The sequence below is a fragment of the Callospermophilus lateralis genome, chromosome 15, assembly GCF_048772815.1.
Source record: "Callospermophilus lateralis isolate mCalLat2 chromosome 15, mCalLat2.hap1, whole genome shotgun sequence".
NCBI lineage: Eukaryota > Metazoa > Chordata > Mammalia > Rodentia > Sciuridae > Callospermophilus > Callospermophilus lateralis.
The window spans coordinates 80,906,101-80,933,109 of NC_135319.1; the positions used below are offsets into that span (position 1 = coordinate 80,906,101).

Here is a 27,009-nt window from a genome sequence, read left to right on the forward strand (position 1 = left end):
ATCCAAATCCCACCTCTTCGCCCATTGCCTGCATGACTTTGTAGGCAAAATTTATTTCTCTCTTTTTGGGGGTCTCCATTTCCACATCTGTAAAGGGAGACCAGTACTCACCCGGTGTGGCTGCTATTGCACTTAAATTAGGTAATGCAACTAAAGGGTGTGGAACTCTGGCTGTATTTGGTGAGCCTCAGAGACTGTGGCTGCGCTGCTCTTCATTACTCTGGGGAAAGTTCTTTTCATTTTCTTAACAGGAGGGCCCTTAGGCCTCCCCCCGCCCTCAGTGTTCAAGTTATTCAGAAGTGCGACATTTGACATTGAAGCATATTTAACTTGGGGGTGAGGAGGGTACCCGCAGTGTTTGCCCTGTGGAGGCTTATCTTTCTTGTGTGTGAACTGGCCAGGCTGCACACAGATGTGCAGATCTATCTGTGGGTGAAGCATGATGGCCTCACAGGGGCTGCGACTTTGCTTCAGGTGTTCAGTCTATAGGACCTGGGAAAACGCAACAGATGTGACATTGGACTGCTGGTGTTGGCTTTGGGGGGCTCCTGAACCCAACTATTCAAATTATAATGAGACAGTACCATGATTGATGTTGTTTTTAACCATTATGATTCAGATTGTTTCCTTGCCTAGTGATATGGTAGTTAACCGGTTGTAGTGGGGAGACTGTGGGGCCATTGTGAGGGCTGACAAATCTGTCTCCAGAGTATGTGCCCAGGTGTTGCCAGTCTGCCAGAGAGAGAGAAAGATGGCAGGTGGGGCAGAGGGGGAGGGGATTTTCTTAGACACTTTTCTTTGCTTTCAGCTATGTGGGGGCATTTCCTTCCATTCTGATGGAAACCGACCACCCTGGGTTATTAGGGTTTGCGGCTTGTAAATAACTTGGTGATGAAATAGAAAATAGAAAAACGGGACCTACTGGATGCACAGGTCCTTGCAGAGCTGCAGAGGCACAAAGTTGGTGACTTTCCTCCCCCTTTCATCAAGTATTCTTCCATCTTCTCAGACTTGTGGGAAGACTGGCCGCCATTACTAATCTTGTTTTGTGTATTTGAACAGATATAAATATTAAGTACACAAGGCAAGTGCTATCCTCACTCCTGTTTCTTGTCCAAATGATAAGGCTGGAGTATAAAAGACATCCCGGGGAACCCAGGGGAAGGGAGTGCCTGGATTCTCAGACAAGGTAAGCCACTTCTGCACTGGGGTCCCTCATCAGCTGAGAAGAGTCTTTGCTCGCTGACCTGAGCCTGAGTGTGGTTGAATTTATTGTAGATGATGATCTTCTGGACAGTCACACTTTTCCTGCTGGGGGCAGCCAGAGGTAAGGAATACCTCCCCTCCCCTGTGGGAGGGGCACAAGCCTGAGCTCTCAGCACTGGCCAAGGAAGCTCTAGCCCTGCTGGGCTTCAGAGGCTGTAGGTTGCTGCAGGTTCCAGGAAGAAGCAAGTGGGGCGACACTGCCCAGTAGGGTGGACTGGGCAGTGTGAGGGGGACCTGCTTCAGAGCATGCCCACTGCCCTGCCTTCCTGCCCAGGGTACTGTGGCTGGAATTTTCTAGGTAAAGCATTAAACACCTGCCTGGGTTAACTTACTGACTTATCAGTGCCCATTATCACATCAGTCGAATAATATATCAGAAGAGTTTGGGAGGAGACTTAGAAATCCCAAGTTTGAGATGGCAATTGTAAATGAAGGCACCATTGGTGTCCCTGTAGAATTCATGGGGACTGGGCCAGGCCCGTTGGTGAGCACGAGGGGCAAGAAGAGGGGTAGAGGGGGTGCATTATTGTCTGCAGTCTGCCCTGAGCAGGAGAGGGGCACCTGGACCCTGACCTTTTCTCTTTAGGAAAAGAAGTTTGCTATAAGGACATTGGGTGCTTTTCTGATTCTGAGCCTTGGGCTGGAACTGCAATCAGACCCCTGAAAATTCTCCCCTGGAGCCCTGAGAAGATCAACACCCGTTTCTTGCTCTACACCAATGAGAACCCAGACAACTTTCAGGTGAGACCTTGGTCCACTTGGCATCCCTAGGACTGAGTGAAGGGCTGCCCCACCCCATAGATCAGGAGTTCCTTATCTCTGGGTCTGTTCCTTCCACCCTACCCCCTCCCAACCCTCAAGTTTCTCCCACTTGGACCTGGGGACTCAGAGCAAGCCTCCAGTAGATGGTGGCTTGAGTGAGAGACGGGTTCAGACGTGCAGATTCTCTAGCTGGTTATGTGGTTCCAGGCTAAGCAAAGGGCTTACTGTCATCCAGCCAGACCCATGAGAAAGTAAGCCTGCAGCCACAACCCAGATCCTGTGAAGGCCGGGGAGAAGGACTTGGGGAAAAGAGGTTCATGGAAGAGGTGGCTCTGTGCTAGCTGTGAAAGGCAGGGGCATCAAAACTTGCGGAGGTGGGGAGGTCGGGGGTGGGCTGAGGGCCGGATGGCAGAGCCATGAAGCACTCGGCATCTGTCACAGATACTGCAGCTCTCTGATCCATCGACCATCGAGGCATCTAATTTTCAAACGGACAGGAAGACCCGGTTCATCATTCATGGCTTCATAGACAAGGGCGATGAGAGCTGGGTGGGAGACATGTGCAAGGTAGGAGCTGCTGCCGCTTTCCACTCACCAACTCTCCAACTCATTTTACCCAATTGCAATAGATGATTCTGATAACAGGAAACCCATGCGTATCTGTTCTCTTTGTGCACTCAAAATGCTTCTCTTCACAAACTTCAAATTCCAGTGTTTCCAGACTATTTCTGCAGCTGGAAGCAGTAGCATTTGCCATGTGAACAAATAGACCCACTCTCTCGTTTCTGTTTAAGCAAGGCTCGGTGTTTTCTGTTTTCATGTTTAGTGAGTGTATTTATGTATTTCTGAAAGTGAGGGGATTAGGTTCTTTCCTTTCAAATATTGCCCACATCTCCAGGAGTCAGAGATGTGTTGCTGGAACTATCTACTTGAGATACAGAGACCTAAGATCTACCAAAAATGGCAGAACAGAGACAGCCACAATTACATGTGAGATAGCATCTGCTGGTCAGAAGGACAGCACCAGGAGAATCAGACAGGTTCTGCACACACATGCACATGCACAGACACAAACGCACACCTGGACATCTGTGCACACCTGGACATAGGCATGCACACACACACACACACACACACACTATATATATATATATATATATATATATATATATATATCACCCTCCTTTCTTTTTACATGTACTCTGAGATTCAATCTAGTTTTCTGTCACCTAAGAATTTATCTCAGGAGTCTGCCTTCCACATATACATTAATAAAACATCAACTGATAGTGTCAACAGGGAAATCACAAACCCCCAAATTACTCACCGTGCATTTGGCCTTGGTTTACCAAGCTTTTACCTCTTGGCACCTTTCCTGTCATTAATCAACATCTTCTCAACGTGGTTTATACCCCCAATTTTCCAGGTTTTTAAAAGATTCCTCAGGGTCTCTTTACAAGTAAAAGTCCCGAGAAAAAGGAAAAAGGAATAGAAATCTCAGCGTGTATGTGATCACACATGTTTGTAACATACGTGTGAAACAGTTTCATGTGAATTTTAAATTTATAGTTCTAAGTTGGTCATGTGACTGCCTGGCAGAACTCCTGAGGATATATCAGTTCCTTTGATATCCAGGGAGCTTTTCTTTCAGAATTTTTTGATCTCTTTTAATCAGTGAAGTTCTTTATTTTTTTATTTTAAAGTCTGCAGTATTTCCCCCAGGAAATGCTGTGCCATCTTGACTGTAAAGAGGGAAGCCTCCCTCCCACTTTAACGCTCAAGAGGTGTCCAATAGGCTGAGGTGTCACCAAGAGGCGAGAGGACCCCTCAAATCCATAAGGTCATTTAGACACCAGCCACTGGAGACTGCCCGTGAGACTTTCTTTTTTTAAAAAACAGGACACTTCAGCCAGGTGCAGTGGTGCACACCTATAATCTCAGTGATTTTGGAGGCTGAGGCAGGAGGATTGCAAGTTTGAGACCAACTTTAGCAACTCAGTGAAGACCTAAGCAACTTAGAGAGACCTGGTTTCAAAATAAAAAAAAAATAAAAAGGGCTGGAGATGTGGCTCAAGTGTTGAGTGCCCCTGAGTTAAATCTCCAGTAACCCCAATCCCCTCAAAAAAAGAACTCTTTGAAGGATGCAATTGTTTTGTCCCACCAGATAGATGTTACCTGAATTTGATTGAAGAAACAAGAAAGTGCCCAACTTTTAACTAACCTGCAAGCTAGAGAGGGAACCACTTGCCCTTCTCCTAAGGTACACCCTGGGGTCAGCCCTTGCTGGACTGTAGGATCTCTGACAAAGTCTAGTTCATGGCAGTGCCCCATGTAGGAGAAGAGAGGGTGGCCCTTTCTGAGCGCCAGTGGAAGGGATTTCTGGGTCCCCAAGATAACACCTGGCCTCTCCCCAACACCAGAACATGTTCAAGGTGGAGGAGGTGAACTGCATCTGTGTGGACTGGAAGAAGGGCTCCCAAACCACCTACACACAGGCTGCCAACAACGCGCGCGTGGTGGGCGCCCAGGTGGCCCAGATGCTCAGCATCCTCTCGGTGAGTCAGCAGCGGGGGAAGCAGAGCTGCTGGTCTCTGTTGAGCCAAGGAGCAGCTGGGAGCTACAAAAGAAGTGGTGTTTGTCTCAGGGTCTTGCTTTTGGAACTCTGACTATTGCCTCAGTGACACACCAGGGAAAGAAAAAATAACAGCTATCACTTAGAAGGCAGGGGCTTTGATTATCATCTTCAGTTTGCAGGTAAGGAAACCGAGGCCCAGAAAGATGAACTAGTTTGCTCCAAAAAATTATAGAGCTGATGAATAGGAGAGTTTCCGTTGGGGTTCAGACTACCAGCACCAGGGGCCATCCTTGACCCAGTTAGGCTCTATTTGGGAGAAAACATGGCGTGACCAGGGAAAACCAAACAGAGCCAAAGGCCAAGTGTGCAGTTGGCAAGCTCCAAACATGTCGGCCTGCGAATGTGGATCCTATTGATTCTGGGAAATTTCTTCTTCCATAATCATTCCAGTTGTTTCTTCCTACCCTGGTCTTTCATTGTAGCTAATTCTTTACGCCTTTCATTCTTTAAGTTAATTCAGTAATTCTTCATAATATTTTCTATACAAGGCCAAGATTCCCGTCATTTCTATCTTATAGCTAACAAGTCTACACAAGAATCAGTTGGTTCTAGCTATTTCTGCACCCCTGCAGAAATCAAAAACCGTGGTGTTTGTACAAGAGGCATTGCAGACCAATCAATGAGAGGCATCGGGTGAATATCCTCGAGGCCAGCCTGTGCAAACACCTTAGAGATTTATTGGCTTTGTTCGTTGTGCTCATGATTTTTGGAGGATGGTGTCAGGAGCGTGAAATGAGGTAACCAAGACAGATGAGGTCCCAGGCCCTCGAGGAGCTTACAGGGAAGAAGTGCAGTGACAGTAGTGTGAGCTATTGGAGATAGGGACAGCGTGGGCTTTCCGGGAGTCCATGAGACAGGGAAGCCAGAGTGGTGTCGGGGTGTTGAGACTCCTATGTGGGGAGCTGAAGGCTATTTGATGTTGGCTGGGGCAGCTGAGCAGGAGAATGGGAAACAATGGGACTAACCAGGCCCAGAGGTGGGGGGTACTCGAGGGCCTGAGAACTCATCAAAGGGTTTGGTTAGAGAAGAGGCTGGAAAAATAGCTGATGAGTCAGGAAAGCTCAGAGGCTCTTCATGACAAGATGGGGCTCAATCCCAAGGGCAGGCGGAGGCATGGCAGGATTCCAGCAGAGTAGTGTCACCACCAGGTGGGCATGTTAGAAAAACCAGAGCACAAAAACGCCTGATATTAAAACCTCCCCTCTCCAGACGAACTACAGCTACTCACCTTCTCAAGTCCACCTCATTGGCCACAGCCTGGGAGCCCACGTGGCGGGAGAGGCTGGGAGCAGGACCCCAGGCCTGGGCAGGATTACTGGTAAGGTCCCTATTGAGGCCCCAGGGTTTGTCCTTGGTAGCCCCAGAATGGGGTCACAATCTGCAACCCCTCTTAGAGCCACCCAGAGGGAGGGTGTCCCCTACAGCATGGCAGGGCTGGGTGGAGCCTGCACAGATCATGTTAGGAAGTCCCCAGAAGCTCATGGGCCATCTTGGTGGCAAGGATGGTGGTGGTCCTGTTCCCCTTTGCTTCTTCTACCTCCATCCTGGCCCCTCCTCTGTACGTCCAAGTTAAGCACTGGACACCCAGGAAAATACATAATAAGGCTAGTATGAGTATTTGCAAAATATGATTTTAAAGGGAACACATTATCACCCCTTTCCCCTTTTCTTTGAAGTCCAGGACAGAGTAGAACCTGAAAATTGTTTTCCACTTTCTCTGCTGATAAAAAATTCTCAGTCACCATCATTGTCAAAGCATCCTTTAAACCCTAGGAAAATCCTTGAATTATAGCCACAACAAAATATGTTCATACAATATAATAATATTAGTGCTATTATAATGATTTTTGAAAGCACAGATTCAGTGCCTGATTCTCCCCAATCCTGCACACTGTGCTTGACATTTCTTATTTAATTCTCAGAACTAAAGCAATGGGCCCAGGAAGCCCTATCTTTATAAGAAACATCCCCTTTTCTATCAGTAGATGGCCATGTTCATGTACATACCTTTTCAGCTGCTCTGACCAAAATTTCAAAAAACTAAGAAATCCAGGATCCCTGCCAAGAAGGAAATACAGTCAAAAGGAAATAATAATAACTAATGTTAATATCAGCTAGTATTAATAAATATTAACATTAACTAATATTAAATTATTAAATTAAATTAATACTAAATAAATATTAAATTAATATTAACTAATATTGAACACCCATGACTACAAACAGGCACAGTGCTAAATGCTATGTACTAATTTACTTAATCTATAACAACTATATCAAATAGATGCCGTGTTACCTTCATTGTATCAAATGCACAAACTTACACAACAAAAGGTTGGGTATTCTGCTCAAGGTCATATAACTTGCCCCCAAAATAGGAATTTGGAGCCAGGCAACCTAGCTCTAGAATCCTTGTTCAAACAAAATCTGAATTTCTTTACTTATCTGCACCCCTCTGTACTAGCCACCAGAATTCTCTTCTAATGAGCAACATTGGAACTTTATGTCTCCATATTCAGTACTCAGAGCCACAACACTGCACCACCTCAGAATGTGCCGCCCTTTGAGTTGGGCAGCATATAGCCTAGGCAACTGGATACTTCTGTCCTTCTGGTGCCAACAGTCAGGACTGTTGTTCTACACTGCTGCCATCTCTTTCAGGATTGGATCCCGTGGAAGCAAGTTTCGAGGGCACTCCTGAGGAGGTTCGACTTGACCCTTCGGATGCTGTCTTTGTGGATGTGATTCACACAGATGCAGCACCCTTGATCCCATTCCTGGGTGAGTCCCGCAGAGCTCCTGCTGCAATCCTGTGCGACTGTGTCTGAACCACAAGAGCCCTGCTTTACCAAAGGCGTGTTGCTGTTCCAAACATCACAGGTTTTGGAACAAACCAAATGGTGGGTCACCTTGACTTCTTCCCCAATGGAGGAGAGAACATGCCAGGGTGCAAGAAGAATGCCTTGTCACAGATCGTGGACCTCGACGGCATCTGGTCAGGTAACATCATGGAGGGGACTTAGGTAGGGGTAGTGTCAGGGAGGACCTCCCTTCCTTCCCTGGGGTGAGCAGCACCTGCCATTGAAAATGTAAGCAATGAAAACACTTCTTCCTTTAAGAATATACAACCCCCGCTTCTGGACCTGATTTCTGAAGAATAGAGCAAATCTTTTTTAGAGTTCAGCTCTACTGTTTTCTATTTCCTTAAAATGTTGTCATAAATGTCCTTGAATGCCCAAGCAACAAAGAACTACAAAACTGTTGATTAAAGTTGTAGCTCCAAGAATCTGCGGGGAGCTGCCGAGCATGAAAAGGAAATGTTATATCAGTAAACATCCTTTGTACACCTAAGAGAATTTTCCTGCATGCTCTGTCTCGGGAGTTAGTGATATGGTTCAACCTTATCTCACCTCAATATAGTGGCCATGGGAGAATCTTCCCAGTGGCTTCCATGACGAAGCCATTAGCACCATGAAGGTCACTGAAGCAGTCACAGCAAGGAGGCTGGAGGAGACCCATCTCTCCTCATTGACTAAGCACCTGGCATAAAGGGCATCCTTCAGCTACTGCTCTGACCCTCTATCTAATGAGTTCAAAGGACAATGGCCAGGTGCACTTTCCATCCAAACTCATCATCCAGTGTCACTATCCAGGTTAAAACTTTTAATGGTCTGACCAAATCTGTTGATTATAGATTTTTATTGAATTTGCTCAAAATGGTTTGGATGTCTTCAAAGCATATATTAAGATAGGACATATGAGGGTTTCCATGGAAAAGAGTGGCCCAGACTCTTTTATCAGTAATAGCCAAGCAAGTCCAGACCAGGTCTGGAAAGTGTGCTGTGACATGTGTCCCTTGGCATGAGTCACAGGGAGTAAGATGGTGTGGATACGATGCGTAGGTAAAGCCACCCAACCATCCATTTTATTCGTGTAAGTGCTGGTTTTGTCACTTCTGGGAAGTCACATCACATCTGGATGTGTCTTTACAGACTTCCAACCTGATCCTGGGACACAGAATGGCACAGAGGTTAGAGGGACAGCTCAAGCACCCGATGGGCTTGGGTTTCATTATAGTTCTCTCACTCGCAAAGCTTGGAATCAGAGGCTGTCACCTATAGCTATTTCTATAACAGGGACAATGTGGAACTGTTCCTAGGAAAGGTGAGGTTCCACGGACAATGCCTTTAAAGTGATCAGAGCATTGCCCAGTCACCCAAGTTCCCTCTACATGTTCACTGCCATTGTGTGACTGGATTTGAACTGAAGTTCCGAAACAATGGCCCTACTTTGGAACCATTCCACTTGTCAAGAGCACCGTAGAATCTGTCACAGCCTGCCCGCATCCACCTGTACAGACTCACTCCTTTTCCTCCCCAGGAACCCGGGACTTTGTGGCTTGCAATCACCTAAGAAGCTACAAGTATTACTTGGACAGCATCCTCAGCCCTGATGGGTTCACTGCGTACCCTTGCATGTCCTACAAGGCCTTCGAGTCTGTAAGCTCCTGTTCTCTGTGATCTGGACAGTGACCCATGGTGGGCCTGTGGCCTGCTTTGTTGAGGATTTGCAGTGCTTCTTGCGGCATGTTTGCATTTCCCCTCCGAGTTCGTGGTCCTGCGGGGTGAAGGAGGGGAAAAAGACTCTAGGCAGGAAGTGGCAAAGACTTAGAGCAGATGAGTCATACGGGAGAGGAAGACCCCTCGGGAGGTCAGAGAAGAGCAGACCGAGTCCACATAGTCTAGAAAGGCTCCAGCAGGAGGCCACTTTGGCTCCGACTTACGAGATGACAGAGATTAGAAGGAAGAGGGGCCGCATTTCTAGGGAGGGCAGAGAAAGCATAGAGGATCTTGGGAGAGGAGCCAGCCACCCACCCGCGGGAAGGGAAGGCGGTGCTGGAGGCCATGTGCCAGGAGGCCACAGGGAGAGTCGGAAGAAAGCACACCCTGGAGCCTGCCTATTCTGGCTCCCCGGGGCCACTGTAGGCATCACTCCCAGCTCCGAGTCATCATGGCTGCAGGCTGAAATTGACCAGGACCAGAGTTTTTACAAATCTGGTAAATGCTACAATCAGGACTTTTTGTTCTGGAAACCAGCTGCTAATCATTCACCAGCCTGCTCCTCTACAGAAAGTGGCTGATTGAGCCTGGGCCCAAGGCCTCAGTGCTTTCTAAAGCTCCCCAAATCAATCTCATGTGCTGGGCCTCAGGGCTGGGAATCCAGTCAGAGATGGAGGCAGCTCAGAGCTCATCTCTTCCATCCCACCTTCCTGTTACAAATGAGGACCCAGGGGCTGTAGGGAAATTGAGCATCATTCTCCCAGCTGGTCTGGTCCTAAGAAGATGAATTCTGTCTCCTCACAATAGAACAAGTGCTTCCCCTGCCCAGATCAAGGGTGCCCGCAGATGGGTCACTATGCTGATAAATTTGCTGGCAAGACGAGTGCAGAGCAGCAGAAATTCTTTCTGAACACAGGCGATGCCAAGAATTTTGCACGTAAGTTGCCCTCGACTACTTGCCCAGGTAAAGAAAGTGTCGTTTCTGTTACAAATGGAGGGTTTTCCTTTAACCTGAAATATGTGTGGCTCATCTTGAACATCTTACAAAAAGATGCATCCACTCAAACTATCCCATATGAGGCCCAACTCTGGCATGAAACGGGTGGTGGCCAACAGTATGATTGATGGGATTAAGGCAGTTGGCCTGGCTTTGCAACCAGCTCCCTGAATTTTCACCACTCCACACACAGTGTACCCTCCTTTTCCCTTTTAAGATCATGTCAACACACCTAAACAGCAAACTCATTTGGTAGTAGCTCTTTGCCAGATTGAATGGGCCTCTTAAGAAGTCTACCTGCAATCTCCCTGACTTCCCCCATCTGTCTACGCAGCCCTGATGCCCAGAGGCTGCTTCTCCAGCGGAATGGGGATGGGGGTCCAGGATGATTTCTTTCCAAAGCATGCTGAATGGACTAGAACACAGGGTAGAGGTCAAGTGTGTTTGTGCCACTTTCTGACAACCTGCCCTTTGACAGCTCCATAAAGTGTTGCCAAAAAAAACCAGATTGTGTTTTATGTAAATATAGTATTTATAATATTAAGGCAAAATTCATCCTTTTAGTGCAAGGTTCTATGCATTTTGACAAATGAGTAGATGTGTAACTACTTCAACTATCAAGACACACATGTTCATCATTGTGTAGGAAGACACTGACTAATCAAGCCTTCTACCAGTGTAGTGATGCACAAAATACTTGCTCATATTTTAACAACAAAGTAAGCATTCAAGAACCTTGCACTTATTCCTTAACCAACAGTTATTTATGGACCACAGATATGGGCTGCTAGACCCCTGGGGATGTGGGGATGAGCAGGACACTCCACTGACGAAATTTATAATCCATCAGAGAAGATGAAAACTGAGCAGCTACAGCGGTGTTGGGCTTGGTGGGTTGCTGCTGTAGCATTCTGGGCAGGGGAGCTAGCCCTAACCAGAGGGGAGGACAAGGGCAATGTCTCTGAGGACATAAAAGATGTAGAGGAGTTAGACAAAGGTATGGATCTGTGTATTTATATACATATGTGTGTTCGTGTAGGGGTGTGGTTATGGTGTATCACTGTGTGTATGGAGTGTGTGTATGTTTATATTGGTAGTGTGTATTGAGTGTGTGTGTAACTGTATAGTTTACATGAATCTGTGTGTGTGTGTGTGTGTGTGTGTGTGTGTGTGTGCAGGTGCATGTGCTCTGGGATGGTACTCTGTGCACCTACTTGGAGCTGGAGGCTTCCTGGGGCCTGGAGAATACAAAGATGAGAGACAGACCTGGCCTCAAGGGCTCTGCAGTCTGTGCTCCTGAGCAACCTTCCCACATGTGGCTTGGACCCTTTCCCACCTTGACCCACAGCCCTGCAACTCTAGCATGGAGCTGTCCCGCAGAGCTTTCTGCGATGATGGGCATGTTCTGCCCTGTGGGATCCAGAAGTCATTCACCCACCTGGCAACTTAGCACCTGAGGATGCAGCCAGTGAGCCTGAGAACTAAAATTTTAATTTAATTTTAATTTTAGTTTTCATGAAGCAGCTACCTGTGTCTAGTGGCCACCTTCCTGGGCAGTGCAGGTCTGAATGCCTACTCCCTTTAAGGCCTAGTTTGAAATGTGCACTAATAAGTAGAATTGCTCATGCTTTCATGCCTCTGTGTAAGGATTAGGGCAGGATCTGGGATTTGGGTCACCTGTTTTGGGTGAAAAAAATCAAACCCTCCCATGCTCTGTGCAGGCTGGAGATACGGGGTTTCTGTAACACTGTCTGGAAGAACAATCACTGGAGAGGTCAAGGTGGCTTTGTTTGGAGATAAGGGAAACACTCGCCAGTATGACGTCTTCAGGTAACCCTGCTTAATGCCTCATCTCATTCTGTGCTACACAGGGCCTTCACACCTGCTCCCAAACACTGTCATCTCATTCTATATTGATGGGTTTTACTTTATGTACTGAAGTTGACCTCAGACTTCTGCTAATGATTTTTATTTTCTCTAAACACAGCATTTAGTTCTCTCTCTCTCTCAATAGGGACAAATTTAAAAAATAATAATAAATTTAAATTACCCCAGAGATCCTGTTCTCTGATTAGCATAATAACACGATGTTAAATTAAGTGGCTAATTTATTACAATATAAATAATTCTTCTAGGAAAAAAATAATATGAAGAAATTAAATCATTTTCTATAGGAAACTTTTGAAGAGAAATTAACCTGAGTTTGAAAAACAATCTTTAAGTAGTGGTTTGGGGCTTCTGGCATATAGTCAGGTTTTGCATTTCTCCACCCTTTATTTTTAAGCTAATTTGTAAGGAGACTTTTATTTTTATTGGTGCGTTATAATTATACACAACTGTGGGATGCATTATGCTATATTCATACATGCAGGTAACATAATTTGGTCAATCTCATTCCCAAAGACTGTCATTAATCTGAGGTAAAGAAAAGACTTTAGCATGACTGTCCCTGGCCATTACAGTGCACTTCCATGAATAGCTTCTACTTCTCGTCTCAAGGGGGATCATCATGCCAGGCTCTACCCACTCCAAGGAGTTCGATGCAGAGCTGGATGTCGGAACGATTGAGAAAGTCAAGTTTCTTTGGAATAACCACATGGTGAACCCGACCTTCCCCAGAGTGGGTGCAGCCAAGATCACTGTGCAAAAGGGAGAGGAGAAGACAGTGTATGTACCTTTGCTGGCTGTGTCTCAGGGTGTGCCAAGGGTCACGTCTGTGATGGAAACTCACCCCCAGAAAGTCAGGTGTGGTCTGGCCAAAAAGGCCAAGGAAATCTGCCCATCTGCAGCACTTTCTCCCCAGCAAACAACAGCTGCCAAGAGCAGGAGGCATTTCTGTTGGACGCACTGCACAGGGATTCTTGGCACGGAATTGCCTGTGGCAATATGGCAGACAGCATCCAGCCTTCATGGAAAAATAAGAAAGTTAAAATAAGGAAATCATTTCTAAAGGGTGAAAGGTCCTAAGTGTGGACTGACGAGCAGCTACATTTTGAAGAGGAGAGGACAGGTGACCTTTCAGGATAGACGAAGGAAAAAGAAATCAGTTTTAAGGAAAGATAATAGAAAGTTTTGAGCTCCAACAGGAGAGTACTGAGATGGCAGGACTTGAGGAGTGGAATCTGACCTGAGCCCCCTTGCTGTGTGCCTGCATGGGCCCAGGGCCTAGACTAGAAAGAGAAAGCAGTTGGTGTCCCCCTGAGAGGGACAGATAAAAGCTGACCCTGAAGTCTGGCCAGCAGGACATTCCTGGTGGTGGGGCTTGGTGGGAAGGGAACCTGGATTCTCAATTGTGGTCTTGAAGCTGGGGAGTTAGATGGGGCTACCAAAGACAGGGCCCTAGGAATGTCACTCCCCCAGGAGGGAAGGGAGAGTTGGCAGATTGGCCCTGGGGAGGGGGTGTAGACACATGTGTCATCAAGAAGGATGACCTCTGAGGTCCTTCCTGTCCCTTCACAAGGTGCAGGACAGAGAGGCTGGCCCAGCAGGAGAGCCAGCAGAACCAGAAGTCCTCTCAGCTGGAGCACAGCAAGGAGGTGGTCAGGCCTGGCTCTTGGGGGCCCCCAGCTCAGGTAGCAGACCCAGCCCAGGGTTCCCTGTCAGTCCCACTGGGGGACACAGCTCTAAAGTCAGTTCCAGGGTCATGTTGGGTGGGTACCATGGCCTGCATCCTGCGACAGTGTGGCTAAAAGCATCAGAAGAAAGTGGCATAACTGGAATATTGAAAATTGGAGGTACTTTCAGGAAATTTCTCACAGGTAAGAAATATGAGACCAGGGCCCGGAAGCTTCCAGGTTGATAAGCAGCAGGGCCCAGAAGCTTCCAGGTTGATAAGGAAAGATCAAGGCCTATGAACTATCTATAGATGAAACAGATGTAGCTGAGTTCACCCCTGAGGCCCTGCACCCATGGGCTGTCCTCTAAGTCCTCCCATAGCTGAGCCCATCCTCTGCAGTGGACCTAGAGAGAAACTTTGGAGAAGCCAGATGTCAGATAACAGGTTTTAAAATATAGAAAGTTCAGCAACAGCTTCAAACCTCACCAACTACCTTAGGGAATAAAAGACTCTCAATTAGTCAAGTTATTCGGATTATTTGGCGTTATGAAAATAACCACCAATGTTTTCTTAAGTAGCACTAATAATTGCAAAGTTAAAGAAAATCAAGATTTGGCTCCCCCTCGGATGTTTTAGTCACCTGGAGAGGGTTTCCAGGGCTACCTGGGAACCTGAAGACTAGCATTCCCTCCAGGGGCAGGAGACCAAAAGAGAAAAGTAGTTCTCCCCATCTTCGCTTCTCCAGCCCCCTTATCCATGTCAATGGACCTCCGTGAATGACCCCAATAGGTACCTATCCTACACCAAGCAAGTAAGAGGGGCTGAAGGCCTGAGCCTGCTCTCAAGGAGTTCACAGTTCAGCTGTGGAGAAAAACCAGACTTAAGGCGCACGGGAAAGGTTATGTGAGTCACCATGAGGGGCCCATGTGGAAGTGGCCCCCAAGGAGGAAGTGATGAGAGGAGGGGCCCACAGGCCTGGGGAGCTGTAGGGGGAGGGAGAGGAAGGGCAGGGAGAGGAAGTTCCAGGAGCAGGAACAGGTGTGCACAGGGCAGGAGGCGGCCAGGCCCTGATGACAGGGCTCAAGGTGCAGGAAGCCAGGTTAAGGCTTCTAGGAAAAACAAATCCAGAAGAGAACACGGCAGTGTGTCAGGAGGACAGGAGAGGAGTGGGACAAAGCTTCAGAGCTCAGGGTGGTGAGGACACAGCGAGGCCCTCAGTCCTTGAATAACCGTAACTTATATCTGCCTGGTGTCGGTGTTGGTCAGAACGCCTTCCACATTTATAGTCATGGGATATTGTCAGGGGAGCCTCAATAATTGCATGAGGGAGCCTCTTCTGTAAGGAGGATAGTTTCAAGTAACAAGCTGCATCTGTGATAGGAGGTGGAAGGGGCGTGGGGAACAGGAGAAAGCCAGGCCAAGGTCAAGGGAGGCTTGACATGGGACCTGCTGTAGCAAGTCAGGACTGTGGCATCAGGTGGGCTGTAGTTGTCTCTTAGTTCTTCCTCTTACTAAGAGCTCTCTGTGCCTCCGTTTCCTCTCCCCTAAAGCAGAACTCAGGCTTGGACCTCCTCAACGTGTGGTGAAGGTGGAGTTCACACAGGGGGACTGTTCAGTGTTGTTACAGCTATGAGAATAAGGCCGTGTATGGTATCCACCCTCACCTTCAGATGGGTCCCTAGAGTGAAGTGTCCCCTTGAAACCAGGCCACTGCATTCACGGAGGCTCAGGACGGACCTGTGAGATTTAGAGAAAAAAGGGGTGCCACCTCCAGGAGACACAGTCCTGACACCTGAAGGACCAGCCTCAGGGACAGTCCAGGGTGACAGCAGACTTGGTCCTGGGCCTGGTGGGCCTCTCAGACTGGAAGCCCCAGCGCCTGGCTCCTCGCATCTGAAATGTAAACCAGCAGCAACCTTTGACGAACAACTGAGGTCCCTGTGGCTTCCCCAAGGACACCCCAACATTTAACAAGCATTCATTTCTCTCCACAGGTACAACTTCTGTAGCAAAGAAACTGTGAAAGAAGATGTTCTGCTCACTCTCACGCCCTGTGAAACTCCAGACACACTGTAATCCCGTGTTAACACCAATAAAACCCTCTGCTGCCTCTGTCAGTGCACAGCGCCTGTCTCAGACATCAGCCGCCACCTTTTGGGATCTGAACATTTAAAAATCTCATGAGCACTTCTACATACTTGGGTCTCTTGCCGTTGACTTGGATCCCACACCTCCATTTTCCCCACCTTCTCGGTCCCCATGCTCACTGTCTTCCTTTCCCTGAGGGGATGGAGACTAACAGCACACATAGTCAGTGACGGGGAGGTCATGTCCAAAGCCCAGCTGGGCCAGGCCAACAGGTAGGTTGTAGACAGGCCAAAGGATATGCCCAGAGACAGCGTGCAAGACGTATGACTTATTGGGGAAAGTTTACGAGAGATCAGTGACTGCTCCAAGACAGTGGTGACAGGCTGAACAGATCGCATCCCTCTCCCTATCCCTGGACATGCTTCACCAAGCAGGGCTTCCCCTCCCTCATGACATTTTGTAGTGGTGGCTGGCTGGACAAGTGACACGTACCCTTTCCACAGTGCCCTCAGTTCCACACCTGTCCTACGGAGAGAGGGGATTTATATGTTGGGCTGCAGAAGCAGTGACATCATCAGCATTAGCTTGCTTAGTTAACTGGTCTGAGCAGCATCCAAGGAGCAGCGGTTCTGGTAGTGCATGCAAGAGCACAGCCTTCTACAGATAACACCAATGTGTGCACGAGAGAAGCCAGCGTCCTTCAGATTGATCTGGACCTGGACCTTCCGACCCAGGCTTGCTCTCATTGTTCCCTTAACCTGGCTAGGTTGGGGGGAAGAGCTGGGTGCAGTGGCACTTGCCTGTAATCCCAGAGGCTGAGGAGGCTGAGTCAGGAGGATCACAAGTTCAAAGCCAGCCTCAGCAAAAGCCAAGCAACTCGGTGAGACCCTGTTTCTAAATAAAATACAAAACAGGGCTGGGGATGTGGCTAAGGGTGAGTGCCCCTGAGCCTAATCTCCAGTATACTGCCCCAACCCCACCAAAAAAAAAAAAAAAATGCTCTCAGGACCATGGTATTTTTCTGTCCCCCTTTCCTTTAAGAATGTCAGCAGGCCCACTGTCTCCACCCCTCATCTTGCAGGGAGAAGCTGAGGCACAGAGTGGGGAGTTGGCTGTAGAGACTCCCAGAGTACATTAGTGTCCCTATCAGGATGAGGGCCAGGCCCTGCCTGCACTTCCCGTGTTCCTCCCTGACTTAGCTGGTAACCTGGAAGGATCATGGAAAGGGATGGTGAGTACAGGTGCACAGCAAACACAGACTTCCAGGCCCCAGGGCCCTCTTCCTGTCTTCCATGTAGAGGTTGTCCCAGGGCAGGGCTGGGGCACTCAGGAGGGGTCCTGGAGCGAGTCTGAGGAAGGCACAGTGCGGGCCTCTGCTGGGGCAGGACTCCTCTGTCATCCGATTGACCAGAGCCCTCAGCCAGTCAGTCTCACCACAGGCCCCACCCACAGCCAGCCTGGAAGGAGAGTGTGTTTTCAAGGTGGCCCCGCATGGGCCAAGATTGTCTGGGCAGGTCACTGCCTCCCCAGCGGTACCCGCTCTTGGCCTCCAGGCTGCACCTTCCCCCACAGCGGTTAGAGTGACCCAGCCTCTGTTTCTCCCAGCAGTCATGTCAGGCTATCATTGAGCTTCAAATTGGAAGGTGGGTAGGCTCTGAATTGTCTCTGGATGGCAGTGCTGTGGTGAAAATGGAAGGAGTGACCGAATCAGAGAGCCCCACAGTGTAACCAAGGGGAAACCTAAACAAACCCCTAGCTTCCCTGGTGTTCCGTTACTTGCTTGTAAAAATCACTAATGCTGGAGGTCACACTGCCCAATAATATGTTATTAGATTCCCACCTGGGGTGTGGGTTCTGAGGATGATGGTCGCCTAGGTTACTTGAAGCTACTGAGGCTGCTATGGTGGAAAGCACCAGCTCTTCGCTGGGCCCACGCCTGTCTGAGGGTGACTAACATGGAGTGAAAATTCTGGTATCTCTGCATCTATGTGATACCTGTCTCCTTCGCCATCTTAACCTTTGGGTCAGACTATTTCTGCTCAACGCTGCACAGACACTTTAGTCATTTAAGAAATGTTTGTCTGGACCTGGTAGGACAAGGCTACCTTATCCCAAACTTCCCGAGTCTCTCTCTTCCTCCTTCAAGGCTGAAGACAACAAGAAAAGAGTCAAAAAAGATATTTTCAGGATTTACAGGGGCATCATGATTAACAGATTACCAACCATCAGGTTTTGTAACATCCCATTCCTGACTACTATAGAAGCACCTGGAAGTGTCCAGTCACCAGTCTTTTCTGCTCCTGGCCCCCTACCTCACCGCTTGCTTGAGGATAGAAGGAGCTTGACATCTGGACTGAGTGAAGGTGGTCATTTTCAGACATCAGTCCACCATTTTACCACTGTGCTGTCATTCCAATTCTTTTTCCTTGCCACAATGACTTCCCCATTCATTTTTCAAATGGTGAGTAAACTGACTTGGGTTCAGTAACAATGTCACAGGACAAGGTGAGGGCTCAATAAGCCATGGTACGGAAGATGATAAAGATGACAGTAGTGATAGAGTCACTCAGCACTCAGCACCTTGGAACCAAGCACACTAAGCAAGACAGAGCAGAGTCCCAGGGAGAAGTCAGAGCTGCTGAATGCACACAGCCCTTTGCCAGTGTAAGCCACCATCGGCCCTGAACCTACACCTGGGCAAGGGGTACCATATTGGCAAAAGAAGTCAACCAGTGCAATTTAGGTTCTAGAAACACTTGCACACCAGGTCTGCTCCTGCCCCTTGCCAGGCACTGGGGACAGAGCTGAGGCCACCAACCCTGCCCTCAGGAGTATAAGAGGCAGGGAATTCTGCCCCCAGATCAATAGTACCATATTGCTTTCTGGGCACAAAAAGCAAGGTATGTCCCCCAACAGGGTGCCCAGAGCAGGGAGGAGTAAAGGCTCCACAGAGGCAGTGGTTCCAGGGCCAGGCATGAAGGAAGACATGCTCCAGAGTCTGCAGCCTGGGAGGACAGCAACGAGAAGTTCCTGGAGACCCGTTCTCAGGACAAGTGGGGTCCTTGGTGAACGTGATGAAAAGGAATTTCAGCACACGCCACTGATGGGTTTATTTAGGAAAGCAGAGACACACTCAAGGAAGAATGTGGGTTACATCAAGGGAAAGATGCCACAGTCTGGCTGGGCACAAATCACGAGCCACTGAAGCAGGAACAAACTTTATTTCTGAACTCCACCAGCACGCTCCACACACGCTCCCGGGAACTCCTCCCGAATGCCACACAGCTCGTCCAGGAACCAGCCACTGGAAATATCTCCTCCGGAAATCCCTCCTCCTGCACTTCCCCAACCAATGGGAACTCTCCGGGAATCCCTGGGAATCCCCACGAGAACTCCAAAGTAGCGGCCGAGGCGGATAGTAATGCCTCGCCTGTCAACCAATACTATTGGCAAAATGCCAGGGGCCATTCCGACTCAGCTGCGGCTCTCAGCAGGAAGACATCTTTTGGGGTAAAGTCAGAAATACACATTCAAGGGAGCATGCAGGCTACCTCCAAGGGGAGCGACAACTACCCCTTGGCATAGGGTGCTAGTATTTATAGAGGAACAGTAATTAGGAACTGGACTAGAGGTGGAACCAGAGCAGAGCAATGCAATTTCACTCCAGTTGTTCTAGAACTTGGGCATTGCCTTCATGTTTCTTCTTGCAGGTCAAGGGTCAGGGGTACAGGCCAAAGGCAAGGGCTAAGGACATAGGCTGCATTGCTCATCAATGCTTGTTTTGCATTTCAAATGTTCATGGGAGTTTCCTGAATTCCAAAGGCTCCTGGACATCTCTTTGAGCCTCAGTATACCTTTCCTTTTCTGTATCCCCTAATTTGTATCTCAGGAAGACAACCAGGAGGAGGCAGCCCCTATAGATATCCATGCAGGAGGGCATAAGGACCATCTGAGGTGGGCAAATGGTACCCAGTAAGAATGGAGGGGTTGTGGCCGGTTGCCCCCAGGGTGACAGCCCTGCTCCCTGGTCAAGGACTGCCTGTCTCAGCTTGCTCACCAGACTAACAGGTATGGATGATGATTTGGGTAAAATGCTTTAAAAAAGGGAGGAAGCTGAGAAGAGTGGGCAACTATAAAGGGACGAAGCCAGTTGAGAAGGCTCCCCAAGATGTGGGCCATGCCATGCAGCCTAGACATTGCCCTGAGCCTCAGGGTGACCCGAGGTAATCTGGGTTCCAACCACAGGTATGGAGGTTGCCATGCGCTCCAGGGGTAGAAAAAACAGCCAAAGTGACCTCAAGCTGGAACAGAGCCAGGCCTCTGCCCTCTCCTCCACCTTCCTTTCCTGGAACATGTGTCCTTGTACCACACATAACCTGGAGAAATCCTCAGAGAGGCAAGAACAGCAGGTTCCAAGATGACCACATGGGCCTTGACCACTAGTCAGCATGGTGATTGAGCACCCACTTTCCGGCACCACTGGGAAGACCAAACTCAGCCCCGTAGATCCATGCTCCAACATGCTGACCTAGGGAGGCAGGAAGGCTGGGACTCTCTGTGGTCACTCTGGAGTAGACCTGCCATGTTGCCGTGGCCCTGGACAAATGTGGTAGAGTCTCCAAATTTAAGAGGCTGCATGAGGCCAGGCTGATTGGGCTTTGTTTTTGTTTGTTTTGTTTAATAACAAAAGCAATGCAGTTTTCAGAATGCATACAAATACAGTCTTTGAAGTAATGAAATAGGACATGTTGCTATATAGCTTTGAAATGATCCCCAACACTTATGTAGTTGCTAGATGGTGTTTGGTTTCATTGTCTCCCCCCTCCCTTGGAGAGTGCAGCCTTTGGTCAGACCCAATCTGTGAGAACTTGGAGTAAGTTCCCTCTCCCCTCCCCTAGTGAATGTCGCCTCAAAATTATCTCCATATGTGAGTTTCGGACCTCAGCTTATAACAGTGGTCTACTTTATGCTTTGAATGTAGCCCTTGCTGCTCTGCACTGAGACTTATTTTTTAAATGCACTTGTTTCTTTCCTTTCTTCTTTCCCTACCCCTCCCTAATTTCTCCCCCTCCTTAATCTTGGGGAAACAGGGTTACTTTGCTCTGGTTCCTAGGCAGAGTTATCTGTCCTTGAGCAAACTTCCACCACAGGAACAAGGAATTCAGACTTGGCGATGGCACCACAAGACCTCAGAAATTATTATCTCCAAATTAACAGATGAATTACAACTCTGGACAGAGAACACAGGGAATGTAGCCTTTGAATCACCTCTTTAAAGACCCCTTCCACACGAAGGGCAGAATCACGGCTTGTAGGATGGGAGTGCCCTGTGTTTCTCAATTGCTAGCAAAACATCAAAACTTCTTTTTCCTTTTGCTTGAAATTGTGTCCTCATTACTGGACTGGCATCAGGGACAAGGACTGCACTTTTGGCAACAAAAATACATATAAACACAAGAGAAGTTGTGCAACACTGTGAGAACTCGGGCTGTGGCCTGGTAACACCCCAGCAGCTTCGGGACCTTGCAGCTTCAGCCTCCAACATGGGCTCTGCTCTCTAGCAAGGAGGCACCTCATGTGCCCTCTGGGATCTCTCCATGGTGCTCAGGCCAGTTTCTCCCAAGAACCACTCCCAAGAAGCCCCTCCTCACACTTTAATTAGAGCCTACTTCCTGCGGAGACTTTCATCCTGATCAAGTAATTGGACTTTAATAATTTTGGAACTCACTTGCTATGTGCTCACTGTCCCTGGTCTGCCGAGTGTCTTCTCTGGGTGGCTTGTTCTTGCTACTCTCTCCCTCTTTAACCTTTGTGAATCGGAGTGACGTTCTCTTTGTGTGTCAATAAGCTGTGGGGTTCGTGAAATCATGCTTTGATCATCTCTTTCTGTCCACCTGGCGTAGCACAGATTACTCTTCAGTGTATTAACATAAACCCCGGATTTCTCAGGGCCCTCTGTTCCAGAGGGTGCAGTGCATGGTTGCTTGGCCCTGTGGTGGCACAGCACATCATGGCAGGAGCACGTGGCAGAGGAGGCCTGTTCACCTCATAGAGACCTGGAAGTGAAAAAGAGAAACAGAAAGGGGCCAGGGTCCCAACCTCCCCTTCAAGGGCACATCCCAGTGACCTAACTTCCTCCCACTGGGCCCCAGTTCCTAAAGGTTCCTCACCCTCTTAACAGTGCCACAAGCTGGACACCAAACCTTCAACACATGGGCCTCTGGGGGACATTTAAGAGCCACATTATATAGAGCACAGAAGGACACCAACACACTGCAGCCACGGGAAAATGGACAGACCTGAGCAGCCCCCGTGAGAATCACGCATCCAAAGACAGCGGGGAGCCACCGACGGCATTAAAACTGAGGAGGACCTTAGGAGGTCAGGAAATGCAGTGGCCCAGGAGCAGGACACGCAGGGCCTAGAGCCAGGTGCTACCAGCTAAACAAGGGCAAGGGCAGCAGGAATGAAGGGAGGGGACAGATGTGGGACAAAGGCAGGACAAGTGTGTTTAAACGGGCCTCAGGTGCAAGAGAAGGAGGCCCCAAGTCACCCCAGCCTGGGCAGCTGTTGTGCCAACTGGCAGGGCTCACCAGCTGGCCCTGCTGCCTGTCGGCCATGTGGTTGGCAAGTGAGTTTTCCCACAGGTGCTGGCCTTCACTTCCTTCCCACTGAGGCTGAGCTGACCCTGCCAAGGGCGCGCAAGAGGGAGCAAATGAATGTTCCTGGGACTAGCTGGCCTGCCTTGAACCACACTGTGGAAGAAGCCGGGCAGCCTCTGGACTGTTCCAGAGCACCCAGTATGTCTTCCACCAACCACTGGTGACTGTGGCAGGGGTTCCCAGCCCACTCTGGAGGCAGCTGGGTGCAGGGACTATGTTCCTAAATCAGCTTGGAGTCCATCCATTGCACAAGTCAGCAGACTGAGACTGAGAGGAGAGAGGTAGCCCACTGGGAGGTCATGGAGTCCTGGGATCAAGGCCAGGCTCTTCCATGCCCCCTTGCACTAAGCCTCTTCACCTTTCTGGGCCTCTGGATTTCCAGCTGTAAGATGGGAATAAGCCAAGGTCTCCATTTTTGAGCATTTTCCAAGAAGTATGGATTTGATGGATGCCATCTTTCTGAGGTCAAGTTTTGCATCACCAACACCTAGTTCCTTTCCCATGCTCAGCTCTCTCCATGGGCCCCCATACTTGTTCTTGAGACTATGCGCTCCAGATATATTTGTTCAGCCCACTTCGCATTACCTTGAGCACCATGGCCTCTTTGGTGGTTTCTTTTCCTCTTTAAAAGTGGTTTTTAAAGGATGTGCTCCTTGGGGATGATTTTCTTGAATCAAAGGGTGGCATCCTGCAGCTTCCAATATTTCCTGCTGGATCCCAGATTTGAAAATGACCTTGGAAGCAGATTACCCAAGTGAACACCTGCTTGAGGCTTGATTTTTACCAAGACAAAATGTCACTCAAGTGAGGTAGGAACCTCACTCTGCATCAGCAAAGCTCTATTCTATTTTTCAGTGAGTAACGTTGGACAGTGCTTTCTTAGTGGAATAGATCTGCCTCATGAGTCCTTCAGGAGCAGGACGATGATGACCTGCCACTGGCATTCAGAACAGAGGTGGTGACCCAGAAATAAAAAGAAACACTTCTACCCTAAAGGAATGAACTGTAATCTTCTCCTTCTGTCTAATTCTGCCCTCTGAGTGGTGTCGACCAGATAAAGCATCTCTAGTCCCAGGGGAGAAGCTTTCTCTGGATTTCTTGATGAATCTATGGCAAGAACAGGCGAGCATGCACAACAGAGAACTTGCAGATTTTCTGAAAGCACTTAACTAAACCTTTGCAAAAGCCACAATCAAGTCACAGAATGGACTGACTGCTGTGAGGATGGGTGAGCAAACCAAACATCAAACAACTGTAGAATCCAATAAATAGCAATAATACAAATAATCCTAATAAAGACAAAGTCCTCAGTAGAAATAGGGTACAGAAACAGGAAAGTGAGGTGCTCAAGCCCTAGCTAATCCCCTCAAACAGACCACAGGATCACCTGCTCTCATGTCATGTCACTCAGGGGGTCATCCAAAGAGCTGCTTACAGAGGGGTAGACAGAGCTAAGAACCCGATAAGTAAGGTGATGCTGCATCAGGAGGCTGCTCCTTCTTCCTTGGGGCCTGAAGCATGAAGGGAGGGTGCAGTGATGGATCTGAGAAGATCTGGGGCTAAGGACTGAAGCACTTGAGAGGGCTGCAGCCCCAGGAGAGAAGTAGAGAAGCGGCCCAAACAGCACAGAGGGCAGGAGCACGGGTAAGAACTCCACCTTCTTTCTGCTCCTACCTGCTGAGTGGCCAGCGTCTCCCATTGGCTGAACCCTCCCACAAGACAAAGCCAAGTCACCCAGGGAGGCAGTGACAGAGGCAGCTCAGGCAAATGGGAGATACCAGCGCAACGATCCGTGGAGTCTCATCTCTCCACTCTTATAGCCAGCAAATATTTAGTGATCGCCTACAATATGCCAGTGCTGTGGGCTCTGGCAACTATGCAGGCCTTGACCCTGCTGCCAGGCAAGATCTAAATAAATAATCATAAAATTATTTTTTGATATTTTTGGAAGAAGAAATAATACACAAAGAGACAGGCACTTCCAAGGGGCTACCTGAGTTTCTTGAGCAAGGGAAGGACACACAAGTGCGGCTGGGAAGGAGGCCGATCCTGATAACCCTGCACCCTGAAGGCCACAGTGAGGAAGTAAGATGTTTTCCCAAAGCTGCAGGCAGTCCCAGGTACCATGATAAGGGCCTAAGTTCATTCTTCCCAATTGGCCAGGCCAATTCCCTCCATAGGGTCCCTAATGTCAAGCCTTAGGCCTGACCTCCTCCCCTGCTGCTGAACACCTCCAGGGAAGCAGGTGGCATTCGCAGAGGCTCAGGTGACCCCATGCAGGTTTCCTCATCACTCTATCAGTTCCTGGAGCCTTGGTTTCCTTAAGCCCATTGGAGAGAGGGAGGTTTATTCCTTAGCTTCCACCAGCTCCCCATCCCAGCCTCATCATTCTGAGAAGGAGGTTTCTCACATATGCATGCAGACAGGCCTGTACTCACCCACTCACACATATGTTCTATACTTGAAACCCTCAGGAAATTGCTGGCAATCTCTGTACTTCTGAGACTGATTAAAGGGCAGCTAGGGAATGTGGAGCACCGAGCCAACAGGTGCTTGTGGAGATGGCACTGTGTAAGCACCCTGGAAAACTATTCAGCAGTATCTGCTAAAGCCAGTGAGTGCATGTGCACCCCATGGCCCTTATAATTTCCCTGGGTATAAGCCCAAGAGTCATGAGAGCATGCGTTACTAAAAACCTGTTCTAGATTAAAATGAGCCTAGTGGTATCATTCATAAGAGCTCCAAACTGGAAAGAACCCACGTGTCCACAAACAGTAGAATAGATACACACATTGCAATCTCTTTCTCCAAGAATTTCTCCAAGTATTTTACAGACATATATTGGTTCTGCATAGCAATAAAGAATGAACAAGCTACTGGTATGTGTAACAACATGGATGAATCTCAAAAATGTTTTGTGTGAACAAAAGCAAAGCTCTCAAGAGCACATGAGGTATCTCCATTTTACATAAAATTTGAGAACATGCAAAACTAGGGATAGGAAACAGATTATATATGATGACAGAGCTGGTGGTAGAAGAGTCATGACAGGAACTTCTGGCTATGGAAATCTTGATCTGGGGCATGTGCATGTATTGTCAACGTGCATTGAACTGTACTTAGTTTGAAACTTTAAGATCTATGCACTTCCCTGTATCTGCAATAGATGCCAGTTTAAATTGTGGCAGTGCGGCACCTGGCTATTCACCCAGGCTTTCCTCTTAAGAGTGAGGGAAAGAAAACACTTCCACTTCTAATCTCCAGGTCAAAGTGCAACCAGGGCAACTCGCAAGCACTTTTAAAATAGACTATACTATTCCTAGCAAGGCTGTGTGTGAATAGCATTCGTTTTGTTCCTGAGAACATCTCGGTTTTCAGGGCTGTCCTCATTTTACAGTCTCTGACTAGGTTCACTGGGGCCAGGGGGCTGCTCGTCACCCACCCTGTCCCTCAAGTAGCCGAGGTGCGTGTCTTCACAGACACACACTCCTGCTCAACAGTGAGTCCTGAGATTCTACCCTCTCACAGTCTGTCAACAGCAGCAGGGAAGCGAGAGGAGTTTGGGGTCTCTGTTGTCTGAAGAAATTTGGTCAAGAAGCCCCCAAAGCTTGATGTTCCCCTGTTATCATTTTGGAACAATCTTTTGGCAACTGAACTTGTAAAATCAGATCAATAGGGTCCTTTCCCATCCCCAAAGTCGGTTTTGCTCTCCTCCAATCCTATTTTTTTATTAGTTGTTCAAAACATTACAAAGTTCTTGACATATCATATTTCATACATTTGATTCAAGCGGATTATGAACTCCCATTTTTACCCTATATACATAATGCAGATTCACATCGGTTACACATCCACTTTTTTACCTACTGCCATACTAGTGTATGTTGTATTCTGCTGCCTTTCCTAACCTCTACTATCCCCCCTCCCCTCCCCTTCCCTCCCCTCCCATCCAATCCTATTTCATGACCAGCCCCTCTCCCGGGTTGAGCTGGCTCTATGTGTTTATGATAACTAAGGTTCAAAGCGCCCACGTGAGCCCTATCTACCCTGCCCTGGCCTTTCCCCAGAGGAGTCCAAAGGATAAAGCCTGGTTATAAAAAGCCATGGCCAACCTGCTGGGCGTGAGTAGAAGTCACCGTGAAGCCTGCAGGGTAAGTCACAGTGCCACACGGGCAGGTGGCAAGTGGGAATGAGTAGCATGGGCTGCCAGGGGATGGGCCCCAGAGGGTGAAGCTGCTGCTGGGGAGGACCCTGAGTCTGGAGTCCCAGGGCAGCACCACCTGACTCCCTCTGCCTTGGGAGGCCTCGGCCTCAGTTTCCCCACGCCAAAGGAAGAGCCTGTGCAGCCCCAGCCACGGAGTTTCTTTCTACTCATTCACCATCGTGGGTACATCTAGGGTTCCTGCCCTGTCTGGGCTCTTCCCTGCCAGCCTTCCACCCACCCGTGCTCATGGGCATGAGTGTGTCTGTGTTCTCCCATGCAG

At 48.5% G+C, this 27,009-nt stretch overlaps 1 protein-coding gene across 1 annotated transcript; it reads left to right on the top strand.

The window, feature by feature from the left end:
- The first annotated feature begins 1,278 nt into the window (after window positions 1–1,278).
- Pnliprp1 (pancreatic lipase related protein 1) lies at window positions 1,279–15,851 on the top strand. The gene is made up of 12 exons (XM_076834452.1): window positions 1,279–1,327; window positions 1,853–2,007; window positions 2,470–2,595; window positions 4,449–4,583; window positions 5,873–5,981; window positions 7,325–7,444; window positions 7,544–7,663; window positions 9,044–9,162; window positions 10,030–10,159; window positions 11,941–12,049; window positions 12,719–12,886; window positions 15,770–15,851. Exons 1-12 carry the CDS (start codon window positions 1,279–1,281, stop codon window positions 15,849–15,851), a joined length of 1,422 nt encoding a protein of 473 aa, XP_076690567.1.
- The last annotated feature ends 11,158 nt before the right edge of the window (window positions 15,852–27,009 follow it).